At 35.6% G+C, this 24,096-nt stretch overlaps 1 protein-coding gene across 1 annotated transcript; it reads right to left on the bottom strand.

Moving 5' to 3' along the window:
- Positions 1 to 759: 759 nt before the first annotated feature.
- LOC122821675 (TBC1 domain family member 10A-like) lies at positions 760 to 22,875 on the bottom strand. Its single transcript, XM_044099788.1, has 10 exons — positions 22,423 to 22,875; positions 18,406 to 19,205; positions 15,456 to 15,555; positions 15,256 to 15,363; positions 11,424 to 11,530; positions 11,116 to 11,230; positions 9,255 to 9,320; positions 8,989 to 9,178; positions 8,042 to 8,196; positions 760 to 6,322 (listed from the first exon to the last, which is right to left on the bottom strand). Exons 2-10 carry the CDS (start codon positions 19,185 to 19,187, stop codon positions 5,513 to 5,515), a joined length of 2,433 nt encoding a protein of 810 aa, XP_043955723.1. The 5' UTR covers positions 19,188 to 19,205; positions 22,423 to 22,875; the 3' UTR covers positions 760 to 5,512.
- Positions 22,876 to 24,096: the final 1,221 nt, after the last annotated feature.

The following is a 24,096-nucleotide window of genomic DNA, read 5'->3' as shown; positions in this document are numbered from 1 at the left end:
GGGAACCTTTTAGCCTTTAGCTAAAACTTTTGTAATGTCGGCAAAAATCGTAGTCAAAAATAAATAATTAAATAAAGCAAATAAAGTCGTCAATTTTTCTTCTTTTTGTAGGAAGGGATGCTATCCAAAACTTACAAAGAATTTTGCACTTTTGCCATAAAAAAAAAAATGAATCCAGTTTTTAAATTCTTTTGGACTCGATTGAACAAATTTATTCTCAGAATAAGAACAGGATTTGGGTCACTTTCTTTCAAAATGCTTTAGTCATGTTTTATAAAGAAAATACAAGCTGATCTGGATTCAACAAAGTCAGCTTTTCAGTGTAAGTTTCTGGATTATGACAGCTTGGTCACCAGAGATGGTTAGCATCGCTAAACTGAGTGATGCAAAAAAAATATGCATAAATCACATATTTTTAACAGTTACGAGATTTTCTAATATTGGACAGCCGTATTAAAATATCTTTTTTTAACTAAATAACCAAGAAATCCATCCCATAATGTGTAGGCTCAACTAAAATAAAAAATATTTGGCATTATAAAGCAAAAATCAAGTTAATTTCAGTAAAGATAAAAGAGTTTGATGACTGCTGTAATGCTCCACTTATGAAAGCAAATCAATCAAGAGTCTCCTTGGTTTCAGCACATAAAATATTACTTTTTATAGCTAAAAAAAGATATTTAATTTCAATCCGATTCCTCATCAACAACAGATCATTTTCTAAATTAAGGATGAAACAAAATCTCACACACACCCTGATGACTTAATATATTACAGTTTATTATTCATCACAACTGTCATTATCATCATTATAAATACATCAGTTGTCAATCTGAAGGAATGAATTTATTTAGCTATGATTTCATTTCACTTTCGCCACAGAAAGAGAGAGAGAGATGTAAACTTAAGACACAAACAGACGTAACGGCATTGAGAGAAACACTTTAAGTACTTGCATCAGTGGAGTTATTCCCAACGAAGCAGCTTCATCATTAACGCAGAAATGACAGACGAGGATCGACTTTATTGTTGTAATTTATCCTCAGTATTGCAGAGCCAAGTGCTGAACCTAGAAATAGTGTCAGATTCACGTTTATTACATCGCTCTCTCAGCAAATCGATGTTTAGTGAGGAGGATTTGCTCACGAAACATCTGAAAGTGTGCAGAAAACACACCGACTGAAGCACAAAAATCATTTTTTTAGCTGATTTAATTGTGTGCTGCTGCTGCTGCACACATCAACAGTCAAGATGGAAGAAGGTTTGCATAGATGTGGTTTGTTACGTTACACTGATCTATGATGAAATATGAGACATATGAAGGTAAATGACATCAGAGTCACGACATAAACAATGAATCTGGAGGAGATGTTAGGTACGACGACTAGATAACTGCTAAACAGCAAGAGACTCGATGTTTGATCTTAATGGTTTTACACAAACTATTCTGCACTATTTTACAACGCCATAATATGGCCATGGTAGACAAGAGAAAAAAAAGAAGAAAATTTCCACCAAAAAATTAAAATTTGTAGATTTTAGTGAAGAAAAAAAAATCTTGGAAAATTCTGAGCTTGAAAATTTGCAATAATTTATTTATGTAAATTAATCAAAAACTTAAAAAACCTCCAAGTCAAAAATGTGCAACAAAAATTTTGAGATTAATCTCAGAAATTAATCTCTCTTGAAAAAAAGAGAAATTTTTGAGTTTGAAAAGACGAAAGTTTGCCAGAAAAAAATCTGAAATTCTGAGATTAATCTCAGAAATTTTCTTTAAAAAAAAGTTTAAAAAGTAAAAAAAAATAAAATAAAATAAAATAATAATAATAAAATAAAAAATTCAACTTTTGGAAATTTTCCAAGTTGAAATGTCAAAAATTGTCACATTTTGAAACAGAAATTTCCCAGTTTTTAAAAAAAAAAATTTGAGATTAATCTGGAAATTTTAGTTTTTCTTGCAATATTTTAAATTTTCAAACTCAGAATTTTCAATTTCTTTTTTTTCCCCAAAGAAAATTACTGAGATTAAGCTCAAAATTTCTGAATTTCTCAGTGGACATTTACTCCTTTTGTTCTACCTACAATGGCCCTGATTGGCCGTGGTGTTATTCCCAACAGGCTCAGTGCCGTTTAACGAATGCATAAAGATTACAGTACAAAACACTGAGTGTAAATAGATTAGAGCGTTAGATTTAAAACACACAAAGATCTTGTCCTCGTTAAACCACTCAGAACGTTCCTCCTGTTTTTGCCTGAATCCATCGACTCAGCTTGTTCAGTTTGTCCTCACTTCTTTCTTTTTAACTCTTTTCATTTAATACTGTATGTCACTGAAAATAATTCAACCAAACCGACAATGAGTAAACTCAAAAGCAAAAGAAATGCATCAAGTTTGACGTGCAAAAAGTCCATTGTTCCAGTCCAACAGGTGTCCCTTCCTCTTAGAAAAATATTCAGATGAAAATAATAATTCATAATATACTATATTTGATTAAATTAACCTCCTTTGTACATAAATACACCCGGATCAGATGTTAATGCTACATTGGCACACCCTGGCACCTTGCAGTAGGTCCTCAAGGCAGTGATTTCAAACAGATGAGTGAATAACTTCAATGGTGCAAGTGCAAAAAAAAAAAAAAAAAAAAAAACATCCTTCATTGTTTCAAAACCACAGTCTCACTGGTTAATGAGCTCAAGTTGTGAAATATTGAAATTTAATTGGACAAAATGTACAATTTGTTCATTTGGATTGAAATTAATACTATCTCTCTTTGCCCGACAAGTGCATAAAAGCACTTTCCTTTTTTAATATGTATAGAATTTCTCACGGACAGGAAACACCATAACATTGTCTCCTCTTTCCTTCAGTCTTCTGTGTTTTACAGTGCTGCTCAGAAGTTTGGCCTACTACGAATTCATCCTTTTAACTTAAAAACAAAACTTAGGTGCACAAATTTGAACTTCTTCCAGATGTTCTCCAAACTACAAAGAGCTGTAGAGAAATATTTGACATTTCTTGTTGGCATAAATGGTAGAACTCAACTAAACCGATTGGTTTTACATCACAAACGCCAATTTAACCGGCTTTATCCTCTCAAAAAAGCATCTTTGTTGATCATAAACTGACCAAAGCTTCCAGTTTAAATGGATCATGATGCGAATAGCAACACTGAATATGCTGGATCATCAGCGCCACTCAGTAACGATTGAGCTATTATGTCATGATTACCATTATGCTAGGAAGAGTAGATATTACACTTCTTTATCTGTTAAGCACAGTGGTGGAAGCATTATGCTGTGGGCCACCGATGGACAGACTAATAAAAATAATAACCAGTTTGAAATTTATTTATTTCACCTTAAAACAACAGCTGGGACAAACAATAAAAACTGGTTTAGAAGTGATTAAATCTGGTTAGCATCAAGTTTTTAAAGTGATTTAAAATTAAAATTATTCTTAAAATTAGATTCAGTTCAATAAATCAATTTTAATTTTTCAAGATTTTGGAAAGTTTAGGAAAATCTGGATGTTTTTTTCCCCCCCAACCCACTTCTTGTGTTTCCATAGTAACGAGTGACGTCAACACATCCAAGGCGGCCATCTTGTTTCATAAGCGTATTTTACAGCTTTTATTTATTTGGACTTTGAATTCTGGTCAACTTTATGACGGAAAGTTAGAGCCAGATAAGGATTCCTGTTTTTAATTACAAGAATAAAATCAGTCAAAATAATATGAGAAAAAAGTTATAGTATTACCAGAAAAAAAGTCATAATTAGGAGAATGAAGTTATACTTTTATGAGATGAAAGGTAACAAAAAATTTAAGTGTTATATTCTGATAACTGGAGAGGATTTTTCCTCATTAAATAACTTTTTTTCTGGTAATTCTAAGATGTTTTTCTGGTGAAAATGTGTCTTTTTCAGGGAATGTTATGACTTTATTCTTGTAAGTAAACAAAAGTTCTGGTAGCCTGGCCTTAATACTTTGTCGTCCAACTCACAGTAGGGATGACTGAAATAAAAGTCACTTTTATTATAATACTTTCTGTCATTTGTAATTTCTTTTTCAGAACAGAAATTGAGCAAAACAGGAAAAAAATATGATTAAATTTGGATCTGACATGAAAATAGTCAGGCGTAATTTTGCCAAAAGGCCAAAAAAAAAATCATATATTCTGTGCAAATTTAGAAGAAAATAAAGTATTTAATTTAATTTTAGAAGTGTTTCCCATAAGTTAATTTTAATCAAGTTCTCAAATTTGTGCACCTAAATTTGATTTTTAAAACCTGTGTTTCTATTATTCCCCCTGAAAAACAAGCAAACGAAAGTTTCGGAGCGGCTCGGAGTTCGGCATCAGAGAGAGTTCAACATTAGTTTGAAATTACATTTAAAAAAAAAAGAAGAAGAAAAAAAAAAAAAAGCAAGCTGTAGGAGTCCACAACACATTTCACTAATCTACTAAGGCACACACACACTCACACACATTTACAAAGACAATAAATACATCCTCAACATCATAAAAAGCGATTTTGTCTTCAGTGCCTACGTTTGAGATGTTTTATCCCCCGTATTCCAGTTAAACACAACGTACGGAGTGTTAATCCTGTGAGCTGCAGCTAGATTTTAATTTAAATTAATTTAACACACTATGGCACCGCTTCTAAAGACTTCCTCGTGTTTCTGTAAGAACCAACATAGACAAAAAAATTATAAAATAAATGTTTCTCAGCAAAAAAAAATTAAATCAGATTCATGCACTGCAAAGACACAAAATCTTACCAAGAATTTTTTTCTTGTTTCTAGACCAAATATCTCAGTACACTTGAAATAAGACAAAACTAAGTTAAAAATAACTTTTCAGCCAGATAAAGGAGCTTTGGAGTGTTTTACCAAGACTAAAAGATGAGAACTAAGTCGTAATAACATGAGAATAAAGTCGTAATAACACGAGAATAAAGTTGTATGAAAATAAAGTCGGAGGATTACGAGCATAAAGTCAGAATAACATAATAAAGTTGTAATAATACAAGACTAAAGTGGTAATATTATGACTTTATCCTCGTATCATTACGACTGTTCTCATCATTTTAGGACTTTATTCTAATTTCTTGTATTATTTTCTTAGTGTCTGCCTAATATTTCAATGTTATAAGTGAAATAATGTATTTTTTCTCCTATTTCTTGCTGAAAAGTAACTTGTAAGTTAATTTTGTTGTATTTGAAATGTATATTTGCACTAAAGTTTAGACTAAGGATCGTTGGTAATACGTTGTGTTTTTTGCAGTGCAGCCTGTGCTCCAGTTGCGTTGTTGGGGGGAGAAAAGCGCTGAGAGGTAATCCGCCCCTCCAGGTGCTATTAAAACCATAATCCAGTCTTCATCATCTTCATCTCCATCAGTCTTTCAAATATATAAAGTCTCAGAATGACAGGAAGTCACCACCTCTTAAATTAATCAGGTTTTTCTGTCCATTTTTCCCTCTTTTTTTTTAAACTATTGTGGGAAAAACTAGGTTGAATCTTTCGCCGCAGCCGTCGCTCCGTTCTCCTCCGCCCCTTTGTCCTTTTTCTTTCCTGCTTTCTTCTTCTCCTTTTCCTTCTTCGTTTTCTCCTTTTCAACTTTCTCCTTCTCTTTCTTCTCCTTCAGCTTTTTCTTCTCATCTTCCTTTTCCTTCTTCTTGTCTTCTTTGCTTTTCTTCTTCTTCTTTCCTTCGTCGTCTCCGGACACAGATGGGGTTGCCTCTTTTGGTGGCTGTGGTTGTGGCGGCGGCGGCAGCGGTTGCAGCGGCGCGTTGTTGGCTGTCGGCGATGGGATTGTGGGAGTGATCTGCTCTGAAACGATCTTCGGCGACAGCGTGTTCGGCGGAGCCGGTTGGATTTGTGCTGAGCTGCTCTCCACGGCTAAAGGGCTCTGGACCTGCGGCGTTGGCGCCTTCGGAGCCGCGCCGGGGGGGATTGGCGGCTTCTGGCCCGACGATGAGGCAACAGGGGACTGGCTCTCCGCCCCAGAAGGACCCGAGAAGGAGATTTTTTTAGGCTGGGAGAAGAAAGGAGCCCTGGATTTCCGGAAACCGGGCAGGGAGAGGAGGCTGGACGAAGCGCGCAGCGGCCCCGGCGGCGGCGCAGAGCTGCCCAGGAAGGAAAAACTGCCGCCCGAGCTGATGGACGACGCCCGGCGCTTATACTCATAGATGGCTCTGGTGCCGTGGAGCCGGCGGCCCGGTTTGTGGGTCAGCTCACCTCTGGAGTCCTTCCACTTCCTCACCTGGACGCTGCACTCCTTCTCGATGAGCGCCTCGGTCACCGGCAGCATTATGATCTGAGCACAGACAGAGGAAGTGAGGCGTGTGAGACAAGGTGCCGCCTGGAAAATGAGTCATTGTGCAAGTCTGTGTGTCTAAAAATAAGAAAACAGAACCAAAGATCCTACCAAGTAGACGGGTTTCTAGTGCAAATATCTTATTTATGACTATTATGACACAAATAAACGGTTATTAGATTAAAATGAGTAGCAAGTTCTAGTTGCACTTATTTTACTTAAATAAATACAAATATCACATTGTACAGTGAAGAAGGGAATTAACACAAATATAGTTAGTTATTTTTTCTTGCTTTCTTCTGTGTTGCTATTACCATTATTAGTAGATTATTATTGTTATTTCTGGTTGTTTTTAATTGTATTTATTCTTATATAACAAAGAATTTATAAGGTGGCAAGGAGTTGATAATTATTCTCCCCAGTTATTTACAATTATTATTATGAGTTAATATATTTTTCGTCAAGCTATGAGAATTAGTTTGTAATAATTTTGTTTATGTGAAATAATTTATTTGTTGGTTCTTTTTCACAACATATTTAACTCAAAGTTTTAGTTACATATTTCTGATAATAATTGAGTTGATAAGTAACACATTTTAATAAACTGGGGCAAAGGACATAGGATTAAATAAGTGTTTACTTCTTCCTGCCCCTTTTCAAACAGAAACTAATTATTTTGTTCTTGTTTACGTACGCACATATTTTCTCTTGTCCTACTCACTGCTTGTTTTCTTGTTTTTGAAAACTTGTTTAAAATAAATACGTAAAATGAAAATGAAATGAACTTCTTAAACAGGTCTTGTTCTAAGTGAAGTAATCTGCCCGTGGAACTAGAATTTGGTTGCTAGGTGACGGCCTGGGCTTGGCGAGGGTTGCTAGGTAACGGCGCAGTGCCAGTTGAAAGCGACATAAGTGAAATAATCTGCCAAAGGAACCAGTACTTTTACATCAATATAAAGACCTTTATCTTACTAAAAAGTTACTTTTAAGTTAGTTTTGTCTCATTTCAAGTGTTATTATAAGATCAGGACTGAAACTAATGATTACTTTAGTTATCTATTGATTATTCAGATTATTAAAAATGTATTTATTTAATTGTTATTTTACAAGAATAAAAAAAACCCACTGAGGGAATCCTGACCAACAGGCAGCAATAAATACCACACTAAAAATTTAAAAAGAGAAAAAAATATTTATTTTTTAAATGAAGTAAAAGCTAAGATTATTTTGTACAATATTAGAAATGAATTACAATACGTAAATGAACAAATACAGTCCTTTTTGAATGAGTGAAAAATTAGATTAGCTCAAAATGCAATAACATAGCATTCATTAATACTATTATTTTTTATGAATTAACCAAATAATAATATTTGCCTAATAGAAGATTTTTTTTTTTTTACAGAATTTTAATCTTGTGAAGCTAAAACTACCACTTGAGTTTTAGGGAGCACATATTTCCAGATAAAGGGTTTCTTTTTAACTTTATTTTTTTTTAAAAACATTAATATTTTTTGTACAGTTTGTACTTAATTACTGCTCTGACTATGTTACTCTTTGCATGCTCTCGTTAACTAATTACTAAATTAGTTGACGATTATTTCAATAATTGATTAATAGTTTCAGCCCTACACATGATATTAGCACCAGAAACTAAACTATAAGTACTTGGTAATATGTTGTTTTTCCGGTGTGTAAAGTTCAGACAGAAACGCTCACCTCCTGCACCAGCACGTCCTCCCGGATGGTGTCGGGTGAGATGTTCCTCAGCCGCTCCATGGTTTCGTACATTCCCTGCAGTTCCCGGAGTTTATCCACAGAGCCCAGCATCTGCTTCAGCAGCACCAAGCCCACGCGAAATATTATCTTCACTCCTACAAGCACAGATAAAAATAAAAATTAAATACATTTCTCTCAAGAGATGAGAAAGAAAAGTTAAATCTAGAGCAAGGGTGTGAGGGTTTATTTACTGCTCAGAGTATGTTGTTTTTTCTGTTGAGTCTCTACAGTTAACGATTAATCGGTTACTAATTTAGATGACGATTATTTCAATAATTGATTAATCGTTTCAGGCCTACATGGCTTGTCAGCTGCCTTTACATGTGTGAGGTTTACAGAAACCAAGTGAAGTGAAAATTACACCACCTGAAGAATTGTGGGTAGAAAATAATTACAAGCAAATTTTTTTTTCTTTCATGTTAGTTGCAAAATGTATATATTTTTGTACAACTTTGCGTAATTATCACTCTGAATATGTTTGTTTTTTTAACCAGATAGCCTATTTTTTCCAAGTATGTATATTCCAGTTAACTATTAACCGATTACTAAATTAGATTACCATTATTTCAATAATCGATTAATCTAGATTAATTTGATTAATCGTTTCAGTCATACATGGTTTGAGAGGTTTTTTTTTATCTTAATGCAAAATTAAGATGAACTAAACAAAACTATTTTTTTGTACAGTTTTAATTAGCTACTGCTCTGAATGTCTTTTTTTCCCAGCAAATGGCCTATATTTTTGAGTCTATATACTCCAGTTAATGATTAATCTATTACTAAATTAGTTGATGATTATTTCAATAGTCGATTAATTGCAATTGATCGCAATTAATCGTTCCTGTCCTAAATTTAAGTGTGACAAAAGAGGTAAAACTGAGTTGCACCTTCACAGAAAAACATGTCCCAGACGCGCAGCACAGAGGACCACGGTAAAGTGCGTGAGAATATGCACATGAACCACTCCGTCATGTAGAGGATCGGATCAATCTTGAATTTCTTAAGGTGACGGTACGCCATCGGACACGTGCGCCGCAGGAGACAGAAAAAGATCTCGCCGTCCAGCTGAATCGCTTCCTAAAAAAAAAGAAAAGGGAAAGTTAACAATCCTGAGAAACGGAGAAAATAAAAATGGGCCGCTTCATTCGCTCACCAGGCCGGCGCTGTAGTAGCCAGGGAGATACTTCTCACAAATCTGGACCAGGCACCAGAAAGCTGGCTGCAAAACACAAAATTAAACATTATTTAAGTCTTCAGAAAGACACAGAAAACCTTTAAAGGTTACTACAATGCAGCATTTGCAACAAAATATTGATATATTTTATATTTTCAGTTGCTATTTGGGTGCTTAACCCTGTTATTGCTTTACAAATAAATCAAATCAACAAAACTCTGGTGTGAAAAACGTCTACATAATAATGTCAACTAAAGATAAACTAACATAGTAAAACTAACATAGTAAAACTAGTCACCAGATAAGTCTCTAAAGAATGTTCTCACTACGTTTTCTGGCATTTAGCAAACAGAAATATTTTTTTTTTTTTCTAATCAACTTAAACAAGAAAAGTTTAGTCTGACTTTACTTTAGACAGTGGGAAAAAAATGTGCATCTCTTTTTATTCGATGTATGTAAATATCTGGTTTCAACTGTAAATAAAGCTTTCCAAATTTAGGATTTTAATCAAATATTAGATTGTAATTTATTATAAAACTGTGCAGTTTGAATATCAACCACTTTCAAGGAACCTTGAAAACATCTAAATGAAATTCAAGCACTTGAACAAAAAGAGTAAAACATCTAAGAGGGTAAATACTTATTTTAATCACTCCATATTCTCTCTTGTTTTAGCATTTATAAGCTGTTGAGTCTTTTTCACACCAAAAATATATATATTTGTTCATAAGTTCTAGACTTTTGCTGTATTCCCTCTCTCTGTTTTTGCCCACTTCCTGCATTTAGTAGACACTGTGCTACAAAAAAAAAGAGTTTCAGTTAATATGGATCCTTCAAAAATGGATGCAAAATGTTTTAACTTCTAAAGGAGTCGTACTAAAAACTACAAACGCTTCTTCTTGTTTTTGTATTATGTGGATGTCTGCATCTGCAGCTACGTTAAGCTCCTTCTGCTGTGAACGTGGGTTGTGTTTTTTTCCCACAATGCCCACGCTCTCTGATGGTGTGTAAGCTGAGTGGGCACAAACAGACACCAAACTCAAAAAATGATTTCTAATTTCTAACAAAACAAGGATTGTGTGCAATAAAAACAGGCTTTATCTGTGTGACACAATGACATTAACTAATGTTTCTGTAATTCTGTCTTGTGTCAAGCTGGAATTAAAACACTTTTTATGTAAAAAGAAGCTATAATTGTAAAATGTAGGTAAAATTCCTTTTGCTTTTTACTGTTTACTCTAAATAAAGTCCAACAGGCTCAACTCAGACGTCCATTTGTGTGTAATTTTAATTTAAATTCAATTCAAAGACGCTTAATTTATTCCAAAGGGAAATTGAATGTCAGGACTCCGGTAGCAGTCAGTCTTCCAACGTTTGTCAACAGGCCTCTGACTGAAGAAACCATTACTGTATGACTGTTAGCTCAATATTCAAACAGCAGAGGATGTTCCACAGTAACATGTGCAGAAGGACAACTTTAACTGCTAATCCACCTCATTTGCTTTTGCCACTCCTCTATAAATCTCTGTCTGGCCACATAGTTTGAAAGCTATCAAAGAGATGTAAGATTAATTGTCTGAAAGTAAAAAAAAATAAGAGCTAAAATTTTTCCGGATATGCCTCAACCAAAACATTTTGAACAAAGAGAACAAAATCAGAACCAGCGTCATGAGATGTTACTTTTTGCTAGGCTACAGCTAAATAAATCTGAATATTCTGATGTACATGTGGCATAACTTCACAGTAATTAAACCTTTATAAAACATTTCATTAACTTTGTACAAGTTATTGCAGAATTAGCATATTTGTTTCCTAAATGAGATGATGGGGAAGCTCTAACCTCTGCAGGCATGTGCATGAGCAGCACTGCCGCCACGGGAGCCTGGGCCTGGCAGTAACCCTCATCAGGCCGGTACACCGTGTAGGCCTTCAGGATGCGGAATAAATCCTGCTGTCTGCAAAAGAAAACACGTTGAGAATGAAACTTTGTTCAAATACAAGCACTTCTGAGGTTTTATGGTGAAAAACTTCTCTCTACTCTGGGAATAAAAAACACTTTTCTTAATGTTTATGGGCCATTTATGCTTCCACTGGGTCGCCTTTGTGGGAAACGTTAAGCTACTTTTTCCATTAAAGTTGCATATTTACCCGTGTCCACCGCGCGCAGCAAACATCTCGTGAAAAGGAAACTGCCGGTGAAGATCTTTCTCGATGATGTCCAGCCATTTAGCCTCGCCTGGCTCTCTCTCCAGCTCCTGCAGGAAAAAAATAAACAAAAACAAAATAAGAAATATGTCATTTTATCCAGAGCTACAACTCAAGATTATTTTAGTAATCAACTATTCTGACGAGTAATCGGATAACAAAAATTGGCACATTCTCCAGATTCTCAATTTTTTGTATTTATAGAATATCAAAAATTTACAAAAATATAAATAACACAATTCAATTCCATTTTTAAATAAGAAAATAAACATTTTATTGCCAAAAATGCAACATAGCGTTTAGTCAGTGCACAGCTTCAGTTATTACAACTAAAAACCAGAGATCAGGCCAGAAACCTGGGAGTAGTGATGGACTCTGACCTGAACATTCAGAGCCACATAAAGACAGTCACAAAGACGGCCTTCTATCACCTGAAGAACATTTCCAGGATTAAAGGACTAATGTCTCAGCCAGATCTAGAGAAACTCATCCATGCGTTTATCTTCAGTCGTATTGATTATTGTAACGGCATCTTCACAGGTCTGTCCAACAAATCAATCAAACAGCTACAGCTGATCCAGAATGCTGCTGCTCGTGTTCTCACTAAAACCAGGAAGATAGAGCACATAACACCAGTTTTAAAGTCTCTCCACTGGCTCCCTGTCGCTCAAAGAATAGACTTTAAAATACTGTTGTTAGTTTATAAATCACTGAATGGTTTAGCACCACAATACATTAAAGATTTGCTGCTGTTGTATCAACCTTCCAGAACTCTCAGGTTCTGGTTCTGGTTCTGGTTCTGCTCTGCATCCCCAGAACCAGAACCAAACGAGGAGAAGCAGCATTCAGCATCTATGCACCAAAAATCTGGAACAAACTTCCAGAAAACTGTAAAACAGCTGAAACACTGACTTCCTTTAAATCTCAACTAAAAACCCACTTGTTTAGAGTTTTATTTGAAACGTAATCAATTACAGACTTATTGACAGAATCTGACTATGTTGTGTTTTTATTGTTGATTCTATGTTGCATTGTATATTTGTGTTTGATTTGATGTAAAGCACTTTGAAATGCCTTGCTGCTGAAATGTGCTATACAAATAAAGTTTGATTGATTGATTGATTTAGTGAAGCAAAAAAAAAAATCTTCTGAAAGCTATTTGAACCTGAGGAATTTTGGGTAAAACATTTTTACAGACTAAGAATATTTTATCTCCAGAAACAATATATTAATTTTAATACAGCTTTGGCTTAATTACTTTCAACAAAATGGTCATTTTTTGAGTTTTTATACTCCAGTTAACAATTAATCAGTTACTAAATTAGCTGACAATTGTTTAAAAAAATTGATTAATCAAATTAATTGTTTCATCCCTAATTTATTCTTTATAATCTTTTGACTCCATGTAAATCCTGGAAAATGCATTATGAGGTTTTAGGCAAAGAAGTTCAAAAGAATATTTTTATTTTTTTTAATTAATGCTTTCTTGGAACAAAATAAGGAGTAAACCTTCAGACTGGGACAAAAAACAGAGCCGACAGAGAGGATTACCTGTTAAGAAGATTACATTTTGTTTGTGTCTGCAGCCATTTTGTTCCTCTAGATTTAAAGCTCTCTGCTCAGTCCAACTTTTAGTCAGATATTGAAAAGACTGTAGCATCTAAATTGATAGCTAGAAATGAAAAGCAGGGCAAGGAATAATTTATCCATCTGACAATTGATTAATCGGATAAAAGATTTTTTTGGCACATTCTGTAAATTTTTTATTTAAAAGTATTTAAAAGTATTAGAAATACATTTTTGCAAATAACTAATTTCTTTTTTTTTTATATAAGAAAATAAAAATGTTTTTTCTTAAAATGCAACAACATGGCGTTCCTTTAATGCAGGGGTTTTCAAAGTATGAAAGGGTGAGCCCCCCTTCAAGGAGCTTAAGGCCTGCTGCGCCTCCCCCCCACCCCCCCACCCCCCCGTGGAGGGGGGCGGAGGGGGGGGGGGGGAGGTAACTAAGTTACTTTCCAAGTCAAGTAGTAACTAACTGCAGGAAAGTAACTAACTGCAGGATTAAGTAACTTTTTAGTTACTTTCAGCAGCTGCTAACAACAACGCTCTGCCTCTTGTGAAAATCACATTGAGCTTTGCCAATACTTAATTGTAAGCTATTTTATAATGGTAACATCAACAATGTGTCTCCACTGATAAGGTTGAACTGAAGAGGAGATTGTACAAAAATAAAAAACATGAGTAATTTGTGTGGTCCACTGTTGTCTGGAAAACTCTAAGAAGGATTTTAAAGCCCCCCACCCCCCAGCCTCCAGATTCTGCGTTACGCCCCTGAGTTTGATGTCGCAGCACAGAGCTCCTCCTGCAGCTCCACAGCTCAGATGGCTGCGACACTTACCGTAATATTAATAATTATAACGGTGCTAACTTGCCATTATAACTATTGCCAACTACGGACACGTTTATTCGTGGCTGTTTTCACGTTTATTGCGCTGTTCATATTGGTCTCGATGTTTGCAGTTTTCTGGAGCGCAACGCGAAGCTCGACGTCATTCAGAGGTAATACATTAACTTGACATTAACAAAGACACAGCGGGACGGATCATCCTGGAAATGATGGACAAGGAGAGACTGAGTAATACTACCTTAATGACGGACAAATTCTGGGATTTATTATGAGTCTCTGCTTATTTCCAAGCCCAAATGAGAAACTTCACGTTCAAAAACGAGCCCAAAAAGGCGCAACCTGCCGCTCATTAAACTTGCAAGCGACTTTAAAAAAATGAAGCCCAAAGCCGTTTATAATAATCGGACAGAAACTCAAAATAGTTCCAGTTTTTCCACCAACAAAACGCAGCATCTTCCTCCATTGTTTACATTTCTGTCGATAGAGACGCCGGTCACCGACAAGACACGTAGAGGAAATACGATTAAATAACAAAAGAAGATAGTAACGCAAAAATGATTTTGATAAGTAACTGTAGTCTGACTACTGGATTTGAAATAGCAACGCGTTAGATTACTCGTTACTGAAAAAAGTGGTCCGACGTCAGTAACGTTACTGACATCACTGGCCAAAACATCCTCGGGAAACATTTCCACTGATCCCCGCTCCACACGCGCACCCCACTACCAACTTTTTCCTAAATCCACAGAGTTGATCGTGTGCGTAAAAGACGTTTCTCTCACATCAGTAGACAGCAAGCAGATAGCTTTTCCGGTTTATTTTTTTCCCCTCGCACCGCGCCTCCCCAAAAGTACTCTGGCGCCCCCCAGGGGAGGCGCGCCTCACACTTTGAAAACCGCCGCTTTAATGCACCTTAAAAGAAAATATTTGCGACATCAACATGTGAAAAGTGCAGCTCTTTCTGCCCCACAGTGTCCACATGTCAATCGGTTGCTTAGTAATTGGATTAATTGATTAGTAATTGGATTAATTGATTAGTAATTGGATGGCAAAAAATTCTTAATAGGAGATTTTTGTTTTCACAGAATTTGAATCAATCGAAGCTAAAATTGTCACTTGGGGAGTTTTTGGTAGAATATATAAGGTTTTTATTTTATCTTTAATATTTTTTGTACAGTTTTGGCTTCATTACCGCACTTAACGATTGATTGATTGTTGACAGTTATTTCAGTCATGGATTAATTGTTTCAGCGCTAAAGAAAAGGGTTTGATAATTAATTCTCCAAGGATTTAGAAATAAGAGTAAAAATCTAACATAAAAAGTTTAGATTTCAGAAATAAAAAAAATGAAATGATTAATTTTACCTCAAATTTTCCCGGGTTTGCCTCCAGCAGCTCTTGGCTGTCAGACAGCAGCTGCCAGGCTTTAGATCGGAGGGAAGACGGGATTCCCTTCCTGCAGCGCAGCTTCACCTGAAATTCACAGGAAGTTCACAATTTAGATGCATAAAAGAATAAATTTTAAAATAAAATGTAAATAGTTCAGAAGAATTGCTGTTGTGTACCTTTTGGAAGCGATGTTTGACCCACTTGTCCCAGTGGCAGAACATGTCCAGCCATTTCATCTCCCTTTGTCTCGCAACTTCAACTCGAATGTCCTTTTCACTAAATAACAATAATAAAAAATAGTTCACATAATATGACAAAACGTTATATTATCTTATTAAATTCCACACCTTTATTTTGTGCAGTATTGATAATCGTTGTGAACCGATGATGAAAACTCAAAATTCAAGAAAAAAAGTAGTAAATGACTGGCAAAAAAAAAATTATTTTCAGATTAATCTCAGAAATTTCCTAGGAAAAACACGGATATTTCTGAGCTCCAAAGTCAAATATCTGTGAGAAAAAAAAAAATTATAAATTTTGATATTAATCTAGACAGACATTTAGAAATTTCTGAACTTGAAAAGTTAAAAATTAGCTTGAAAAAAACCCTCAAATTTCTTAGATTGAGCTAAGAATTTTTTTGAAAATTTTGGAAAATTTCTAAGTTTGAAAAGTTTGGTATTTTCTAGAAAAAAACTATTTGTTAGATTAATTTTATAAATTATTTTTTAGGAAAAACTTGGAAATTTCTCAGTTTGAAAAGTCTGAAATTTCCTACAAAAAAATATGAAATTTTTAGATTAATTTCAGAAATGTTTTAGAAAAAAATGTAGATTGAAATGTCAAACAATTCTAACTACTGAAACACAAAAATCTGAGTTTTCTTTCTCAAAATATTCTGAAATTAATCTCAAAATTTGTGAGTTTTTTGGCAGAAATCTGCTCTACCTTTTTTGTCTACCATAGCCAGAATTGAAAGAAACAAAAAGTTTAAAATATTTAACTCCATAGTGATAAGACAATTTATTATATGGGTTTTACTTAAAAATATTGAACTTTTTCTCCATTTTTAAATTTACTGAGATGTACCAATAGTGGAAGCGTTCAGTCACAAAGAAGCACAAACCGAGCAGAAAATTACATCTAAAAGCCTAAATTATTTATCAGTGGAAGTGCAATTAGTCTGACAGATAAACAGAAACAAATCTGAGCAGAAAGTAGGAAAAGAGCTGATGGGTGTGTGTATGTGTGTGTGCGTGCGTGGGTGGGTGTGTGTGCGTGTGTGTGATACCACAGAAACACACACCGTCAGAACAAACTGAGTCAGAAAAACACTCTCAGCACTATTTGAGTCAAACCAGAGGAGAGATAAAGGACAGAGATATGTTTAGTGCCGCAGAAAGGAAAAGGACCAAACACAAGAAACACCAGGACGATCTGAAAATCCAAATAAATGGATGGAACCAATAAAAAATTTACAGATTTTATTTATTAAGAAAAAGGCTCACTTGTAATAATTTTCCCATAAATCTAATAACTACTTGTGCAAACAACAACTGCCATCAAAACACTAAAATCATCACTAAGCTGATTTGAGTGTTTTCTTGCTGTCCTGGTTCTCAGCTTTCAAAAAGTGTTTTCACACCTGATAGATTGGTAGACTTGGTTCGATTTGGGGAGGAAAACTGCAACATTTTAGGATCGAAACTGACAATTATGTGAGTCATGATTATTCTGACGATTCATTTAACCACTATTGCTTTTTTTATACAATATCAGAAATACATTAAACAAATAAGTTCCTTTTATAAATACGATAATTAATGTTTTATTGGCTGAAATGCAATAACACAGCATTCCTTTAATGAATGCTTGATCATTTCTAGCTGCAGCTATAAAATATTTCCAATATCAACATGTGAAAATCTCAGCCCTTTCTGATACACTTGACCATAAAACAGCATAGAGCTGATCTGTTGTTATTTTTTTAGGATTAACTGATAGCAAAAGGTGAACTGAACGATTAATCAATAACTCAATTAGTTGACAACTAATCCGATTAATCGTTTCGGCCCTTCTACATTTGTTACATTTTCAGCTGCAGCTGTTTTCTTTTACACTGCTGTGTCAAATAAGTCAAATGTTTTGACAAACCTGTTCCCCTCCTCACCTGTGGGGGCGCTGCATTAAAACCTAAGGAAGGAAACGACACAAGAACCTCTGAAGAAGACACCGAGCAACTTCCTTTTTCATGAAATGTGAACAAAAATGGAGTGGCGTCAGATTTTGGCGGGTGTAGGATCTCTTTTTGTTGCCATTTCTCCCCCTGCAGATGAACTCATGTTTGATTTGGTTGCATTTACCCAGAATGCCTTGCGTTGTAGTCAATGTCATTCACATATACATTCAAACCACTTCAGAGTTCACTTCAACCAAACTGAGGTCTAGATTTTTAGGTGGACCAGAGTTTGTTTTTTTTTTTGGTTTGAGTCAAAGTTAAATTTCGATTTCACACCTCAGTTAACAAACCGGACTTTCTACGTAAACGGACTGGAGTTTAATTAAAGTGAACTAAGCTAAGCTGGGAGTATTCACAGGCATGGTTTTGGTTCAGTTGAAGGCGGTTTGAATGCAAACATGAACGCTAAGCAGTCCAGAGATCACTCCAAGAACAGAAAGTGGACTAAATCGCAGGGCATTCTGGGTAAATACAACCCAAACAAATGCGCTAGTGTAGCGCTAGCATGAGAAATGCCTCAGTCTTTTACTTAGGATAAAAGAGAAATTTATAACCTCTAAAATCTGACGCTACTCCATTTATGGGTACATTTTGGGAAGAAGTTGAATGCTTTCATGTTGTTTTTGTCGGTGGATCTTGGTGCAGCGCCCCAACAGGTGAGGAGGGGAACAAGTAGCTCAGTGAAACAGCGAAATCTGAAACAGAACAGCTGAAAATGTAACAAGTGGTTCAACAAATGGAACCAAGATTACCGAACTACCAGGTGTGAAAGTCTCTACGTCTAACCCTATTCTCCAAACTGTGATCTATCTGAACAAACGAAATATTTGATCATGTGAGAAGCAGATGATCAAATATTAGGAAAGGGAGTGTTAGCAGAGACATACCCTCCGTCGCTGTACTGATTGCCACCCAGGAATCCGTACTTATCGGTGCGTCTCAAGGTGAGCCCGTTGATCTCAGAGTCTGAGCCCACAGAGCTCCCGTCCTCTCCCAATCCGGACAGCGACTCCAGCGTTCCCGACATCAGGCTGGCCGAGTCCAGGTAGCTCAGCGTGTCCGGGGCCGGTTTTGGCTTGGGCTTCAACACCGGGCTGGCTGGCTCTTGGATCACAGGCACAGTTGGGCTCGACGGCGCCGCTATGGTGGACGTAGTCGGCAGTTCTTCAGCAACCAGATCCGGGTTTGGGGACGACGGCGGCTCATTTTGAGGTTTTTGTGCTTGTTGTGGCGGCTGAGGTTTCTCCTCATCGTTAGTTGATGATGTTGTAGGGTTGAAATCTGCACTCGTTTGCGGCTGAGCGACGTCAACGACGGGGTTTGAGTTAGAGGAAACATGGACGCTTGGGTACAGATTGGGACCGGGGTTTAAATCCGGAGATAACGGATCCTGCGTGGTTTTTATCTGGGCTTCAGGTTGGGAAGAACCAGACTCTGCAACAGACTGGTCACCGGTCGCCGTTTCCTGTTTCTTCCCTGCTGGCTCCTCCGTCTCAGGCTGAGCAGTCGAGGTCGAACCTCTTGAAAGTGCTGAAGAAGTGTTTCCAGTCAAAGCTTTGTCGTTGTAGAGGGAAGACTTCGGCAGAGGCAGCTCATTCACAGAAGCTGTAGCGGCACTGGGGTCGCCCAGCGGAGGTGGAGAAGGAGGCAAGGTGGACAGCTCAGCCATGGCTCCAATCTCAGGTCTCTGGGACAAATTAACAGAAAGTAAATTACAAAAACATACGAAATGTTTGGAGATAAGTTGATTTAATCAATCAATCAAAATTTTTGGTGTTCGAAGATTTAATTTTTGGAGAATCTAGATTCTTTTTCATCATTATTGATCTATATATTCCAGCACGCCCAAGGCGGCCATCTTGTTTTTCTACAGATTTAATTTATCACCACTTTGAATTCAAGTTAAAAAATATTGGGTCAAGCTAAGTTTTTTACGCCATAATGTTACAAGAATATACTTTATTCATACTTATTGTTGATATTATTTCAACAATAAAGTTAAAATAATGTCAGAAAAAAGTCTTAATATTACCAGAATAAAATGGTAACACTAGAATTTCAGCACAAAAATTTAACAAATTTAATTTTACTGAAGCTTTTTTCTCATTAAACTAATTTCTCATAATTTTAAGATGTGCCTGTGGTAAAATTGCATCTTTACTAGGATAATATTATCGTAATTAAACCAAAGTTCTTGTAATACTATGTCATTCAATTCACAAAAGGGCTGATTGAAATAAAAGACACTCCAAAAAAAAAATAAAAAATCAATATTTGTAATTTCTTTCTTATAAAACAAAGGGATTAAAATCAGATTCAGTATAAAAAAAATAATTAGATTTTATTTAGTTTAAATAAGTATAGAAACCAAATAAATAAACAAATCTAGACTTTTCTTATTAATGTAACATTTTAAAAGGTTAAATGCATTAAAAAAGTGTTGCTTTTCAGCAAGAATCACTTGAAACTAAAGTACATGATGGTAATAAGCAATTAGAAATGAATAATTGAGTTGTTTTTCCATCTGGCTTCATCCAATAAGTGACTCATTTCTGGCTCAGATTCGCACTAAAATTACAATAAGCGAGTCGGCTGGACTTCCTGTTTTTCTCAGAACAATACCAACAAGCTGGATGAGCCTCTTTAACAGCATGTGTGGATTTTTAACCCAAGCTATGACTAAATCTGGAGTTTTTTTCCAATAAGAAGTGTTGTGTAAAATGCCGTGACCAGCTTGAAGCAGAAATTGAAACTCTAGGTAGTAGAAATTATGAAGTGTCAAACAAATTGTCCCAAAAATTATTGCAAAAAACAATGATGATGTCATTTTGAGGCAATTTCGACCTAATATAATAATAATAATAATAATAGATAAAAGATTTTTTTAAACTTTTAAAATGGAGTGTAACAAAAATTGTATTTTAAAAGTATTCAGCTTAGACAGGGAAAACAAGCAAAAGGGGCAGGTAGTGCAAAATCAAAATGGTGGCTTTTCAGCAATATTAGAGAGAAATAACCTTAAATGTTTTCCAAATGGACATTAGTTTGCTCATTTTAAATTAATTTATCAGGCGATTAATTAATTTATTTTATTACAGGAAGATATTAAGCGCCTTTCTGGTCCCAGCACTTCTGTATACAAGTGCTGACTTATATAAAGAAGAGTTTTGCGAAAAACATTAACAGCAGACGTACAAATACTTGCACAAGTTGACATTTTTATAAGAAATATTTTTCTTAGCATTTTCTTCACTGAAGAAATTTACATAAATTAAAGGTTTGTGGGGTTTTTTCACATTTTAGAGTGAGATTATGCAACTTTAATACAGCTTTTAGTTTATTTGAAGGCATTTGATACATCTTTATTTGATAACTAAAGCTACCTACACTAATTTACAAACAATAGAGGCTTTAAGCTGCGTTTCCTTTTCTGCTAAACCAACTGAATTTAAAGGAACTTCTCATGGAAGTAGAATGAAAGCCTAAATAAAGATGGTAAACTAGTTGTTTTTACATGTGTGACCAAAGCTTGTGAAGCTATTAGTGCATTTAAATGTGTTTACTGGTGCAAAGTTAACAAATAAATTTGTAATTCAGCACATCCATGCCTGTGTTTTAAAAGAAGAAACATTTAAGTCAATTGAGCTGTTTTTCTGTTTTGTATTGGTATCAGCCGATACCAAACCTCAGATATCAGTATCAGAAGTGAGAAAAATAGATATTTAAATGTTTTATTTGCAAAAATGTCTGCAAACATGTTTTCACTCTCAATATGAACTATTTTCAGTAGATTAAAAAATAAGTCTTAAATCAAGTTTATTTCGGTTTGCGCAAAGCAAATACAACACAACCGCAAATAGACTTTTTTTATTTGTTTGTATTATTTTAAAGCTGTTTTCAAACTCTAGTGGGAAAATTTAAAACTGTTTAATTACACTGTAAAAAGAAAAATTGCTTAATTAGATTTACTATATAATTTTATATTTATGAATAAGAAAAAAGGTTTATGGTTAAAAACACAGACATGTAAAGCAGTTAAAAACAGGTGGGCAGAGTATCCAAAGATTGTACTCAAGTAACAGTAAAGAAGTATTTGGTAAAAAGTCTATCGAGAACTGAGTAACTGATCAAATGATCAACCATTTAATATTTAAAAATGACTTAATAAGACAGACGAAAATATAAAGTTAAGTGTAAATTTTGGTATTTTAAAGACTAAAATGACAATAATTCATATAACCAACAAAAAATAAAACTATTTTTTTCCCCAAATCAGTTTCTTTCAATAAGAAAAACTGATGAAACTCTAAAAAAAAACAGCAGGTGAGTGTCTGTGTCTGGTGAATTTTTGATTAAAACGTGTGTTTTTCATTCAGTGGGTAATAATTACAAGTAAATGTAATTAAGTAAATGTAACTAGTGACTACTCAACTCTGGTTAAAAACACTCTTAACGTCTCTTATAGAGCTACTAATACAGGAAATTAGGTTCTTCATTCTCAGATGCTTAATAGAAAATGCAATAAATAAAGCTGCACAGTGGCTATAATGTATAGATGAACTAGTATGACAGCATGCAACCTCAAAAAAGCGTCCGGACCACCATAGTGGTTCAGTACTTTGCTGAGAAAGCAGTTTCATAAATGTTGTGGTTGTCCCACGCAGCTAGCGGTAAGGTGCCTCAGCAGCAGCAGCAGCAAATAGCATCGCCGTCTTTGTTGTCATATCCTCTCTGAAGGCCAAAGCGACTCAACTTCCCGATTCGGGGCTAATGGTTTACTAATAGCTGATAGTTAACACCCTCATTGCCTGACGAGGCCCTGAGCGAGCACCGACCAGCGTCCACGGCCTCGCCCTGCCCAGCGCCCCGGTCAGACACAACTTCACCTCCGCCATTCAACTCACCAACAACCGGCGTGTCACTGCGGTTCGTCCGCCTGGAAAGCCAGGGGGTTACTGAGGCCACCTTTCCCCGCCACAGCTCCGGTTTCAGCAAAAACTATTGCGTTTGCAGAGAATCCGAACAGGCTAGTCCCCGGATTGGAACCGCTACACGGGCTAAGCAGTAAGAGGAGCAACGGTCCGGCTAACTTAGCTTATATTAGCCTAATGTAGCTATTAGCATTACGGCTGTTAGTGTCCCGTTTCACTTAGCCTGGCTGGCTAAATGTCTCTGAAGGATTTGCGGAATTACTGCATTTACCCCCATTAAATAAAGCGACCGTTTAGGTAAAACGTTTACATTCTGAATTTAAAAAACACGCTATGTGTCATAAATTTATCCTGGTACAGCCGCAGGGTGCATCCATCCAACACGAACAGTATTTCCTACTGACAGCTGCGTGCGGGTTCTTGTGAATGTAGACGGGCGCGCACACGAGAGGTAGCCTCCCTAGCTTATACTACAACCACTTTGACCGCAACTGTCTATTGAAAGAACGTCAAATCTAAAAATGTTCCCAGGTATAATTGCTAAAAATGATTCACTAACAATAGGAGATATAATTTAATCCAAAAATTCAGTTAACTAAATAAAACAGCGGTTGCGCTTCTCTCAAATAATGTATATGAATTCTGACCACTAGATGGAGCTATTCTCATATTATCAATAAGCCCATATCCATTGAAACGCTGTGATAAACCAAAATACAAGTCCGTACAAGAAAACCTTAACAATTTTCTTTTAACTCTGATAGTTTCAGGAGAGGATACAATTATCCCAGTAATTCTGTCTGTATCAAAGCCACTTTATAAGTAATTGCTATTTTTAGTCTGCCTTTCATCACATCTACTGGCCCAGTAATTCCCTATTTAATCCCTTTTTTTCCCCTAAACAGGACCAAAACTGAGCTGCTGCTGCTAAATCAATCAAAATGCCTGGTTACCAAACTTTACAGCCTCTGACCAGCAAAATAAAACTTTAAGAGATCAGTGAAGCCCGAACCTTGGTGGAGGATAAAAGCATTTTTGCCGAGTCAGTTAAAACCTGTTGCAAAGGCAACTCAATCAACATCAACAATCAATATGTTATTTTTATCAATTCAAGACCTGTTTGGTTTTTTGGGGGTTTTTTTGTTGTTGCTTTTTTACTCTATTAAATGCAGGTGCTTTTTGTTCTATGTTTATATTGTCTTCTCAAAGCCATTGTCGATGGTTGTTGCAAATATTCTCACACTAAGTCTGGATGTGCTTGAGGTTTCTCTCCACTGCCACCACATCCTCATCAAAGTGACTGGGATTTCTAACTTTGACTAAATGGCAATATAAGCTGACTCAAACTCTTAAAAATCAGGGATCAGATGGGATTGACTCATCAAAAGTCTACATCACTGGATGGTGTTGGTATAAATAAATTAACTTTATTTGTTTTAGACACCTGGCACAATTTAAATACACTGAACTGGCTTTGGAGGTCTCATTATCTCCAGACTTTTCTCACTAATTTACCAAAACTAAGTTAGTGTTTGTCATATTTTCTCCTTTATGGGCACATAGAGTTTCTTAAACATTATTGGATGATTTACATTGAAAGTTTCAAACTACTAATGTGGATTTCTTTCGGTTCAAGAAGGTAAGAGG

This window comes from Gambusia affinis, linkage group LG19 (assembly GCF_019740435.1).
Source record: "Gambusia affinis linkage group LG19, SWU_Gaff_1.0, whole genome shotgun sequence".
NCBI classification, from domain to species: Eukaryota; Metazoa; Chordata; class Actinopteri; order Cyprinodontiformes; family Poeciliidae; genus Gambusia; species Gambusia affinis.
The sequence above is the reverse complement of the archived record's forward strand: the minus strand, read 5'-3'. Positions and strand labels throughout refer to the sequence as shown.

What these genes read in the sequence shown, in the direction of transcription:
- LOC122821675 (XM_044099788.1), bottom strand. Translation starts at nt 19,187, where the DNA reads ATGGCTGAGCTGTCCACCTTGCCTCCTTCTCCACCTCCGCTGGGCGAC. An exon ending in TCATGCACATGCCTGCAGAG is followed by an intron (nt 9,321 to 11,115) that starts GTTAGAGCTTCC and finishes TGTGTTTTGCAG; the next exon opens with CCAGCTTTCTGGTGCCTGGT. An exon ending in AGGACGTGCTGGTGCAGGAG is followed by an intron (nt 6,323 to 8,041) that starts GTGAGCGTTTCT and finishes GTCTGTGCTCAG; the next exon opens with ATCATAATGCTGCCGGTGAC.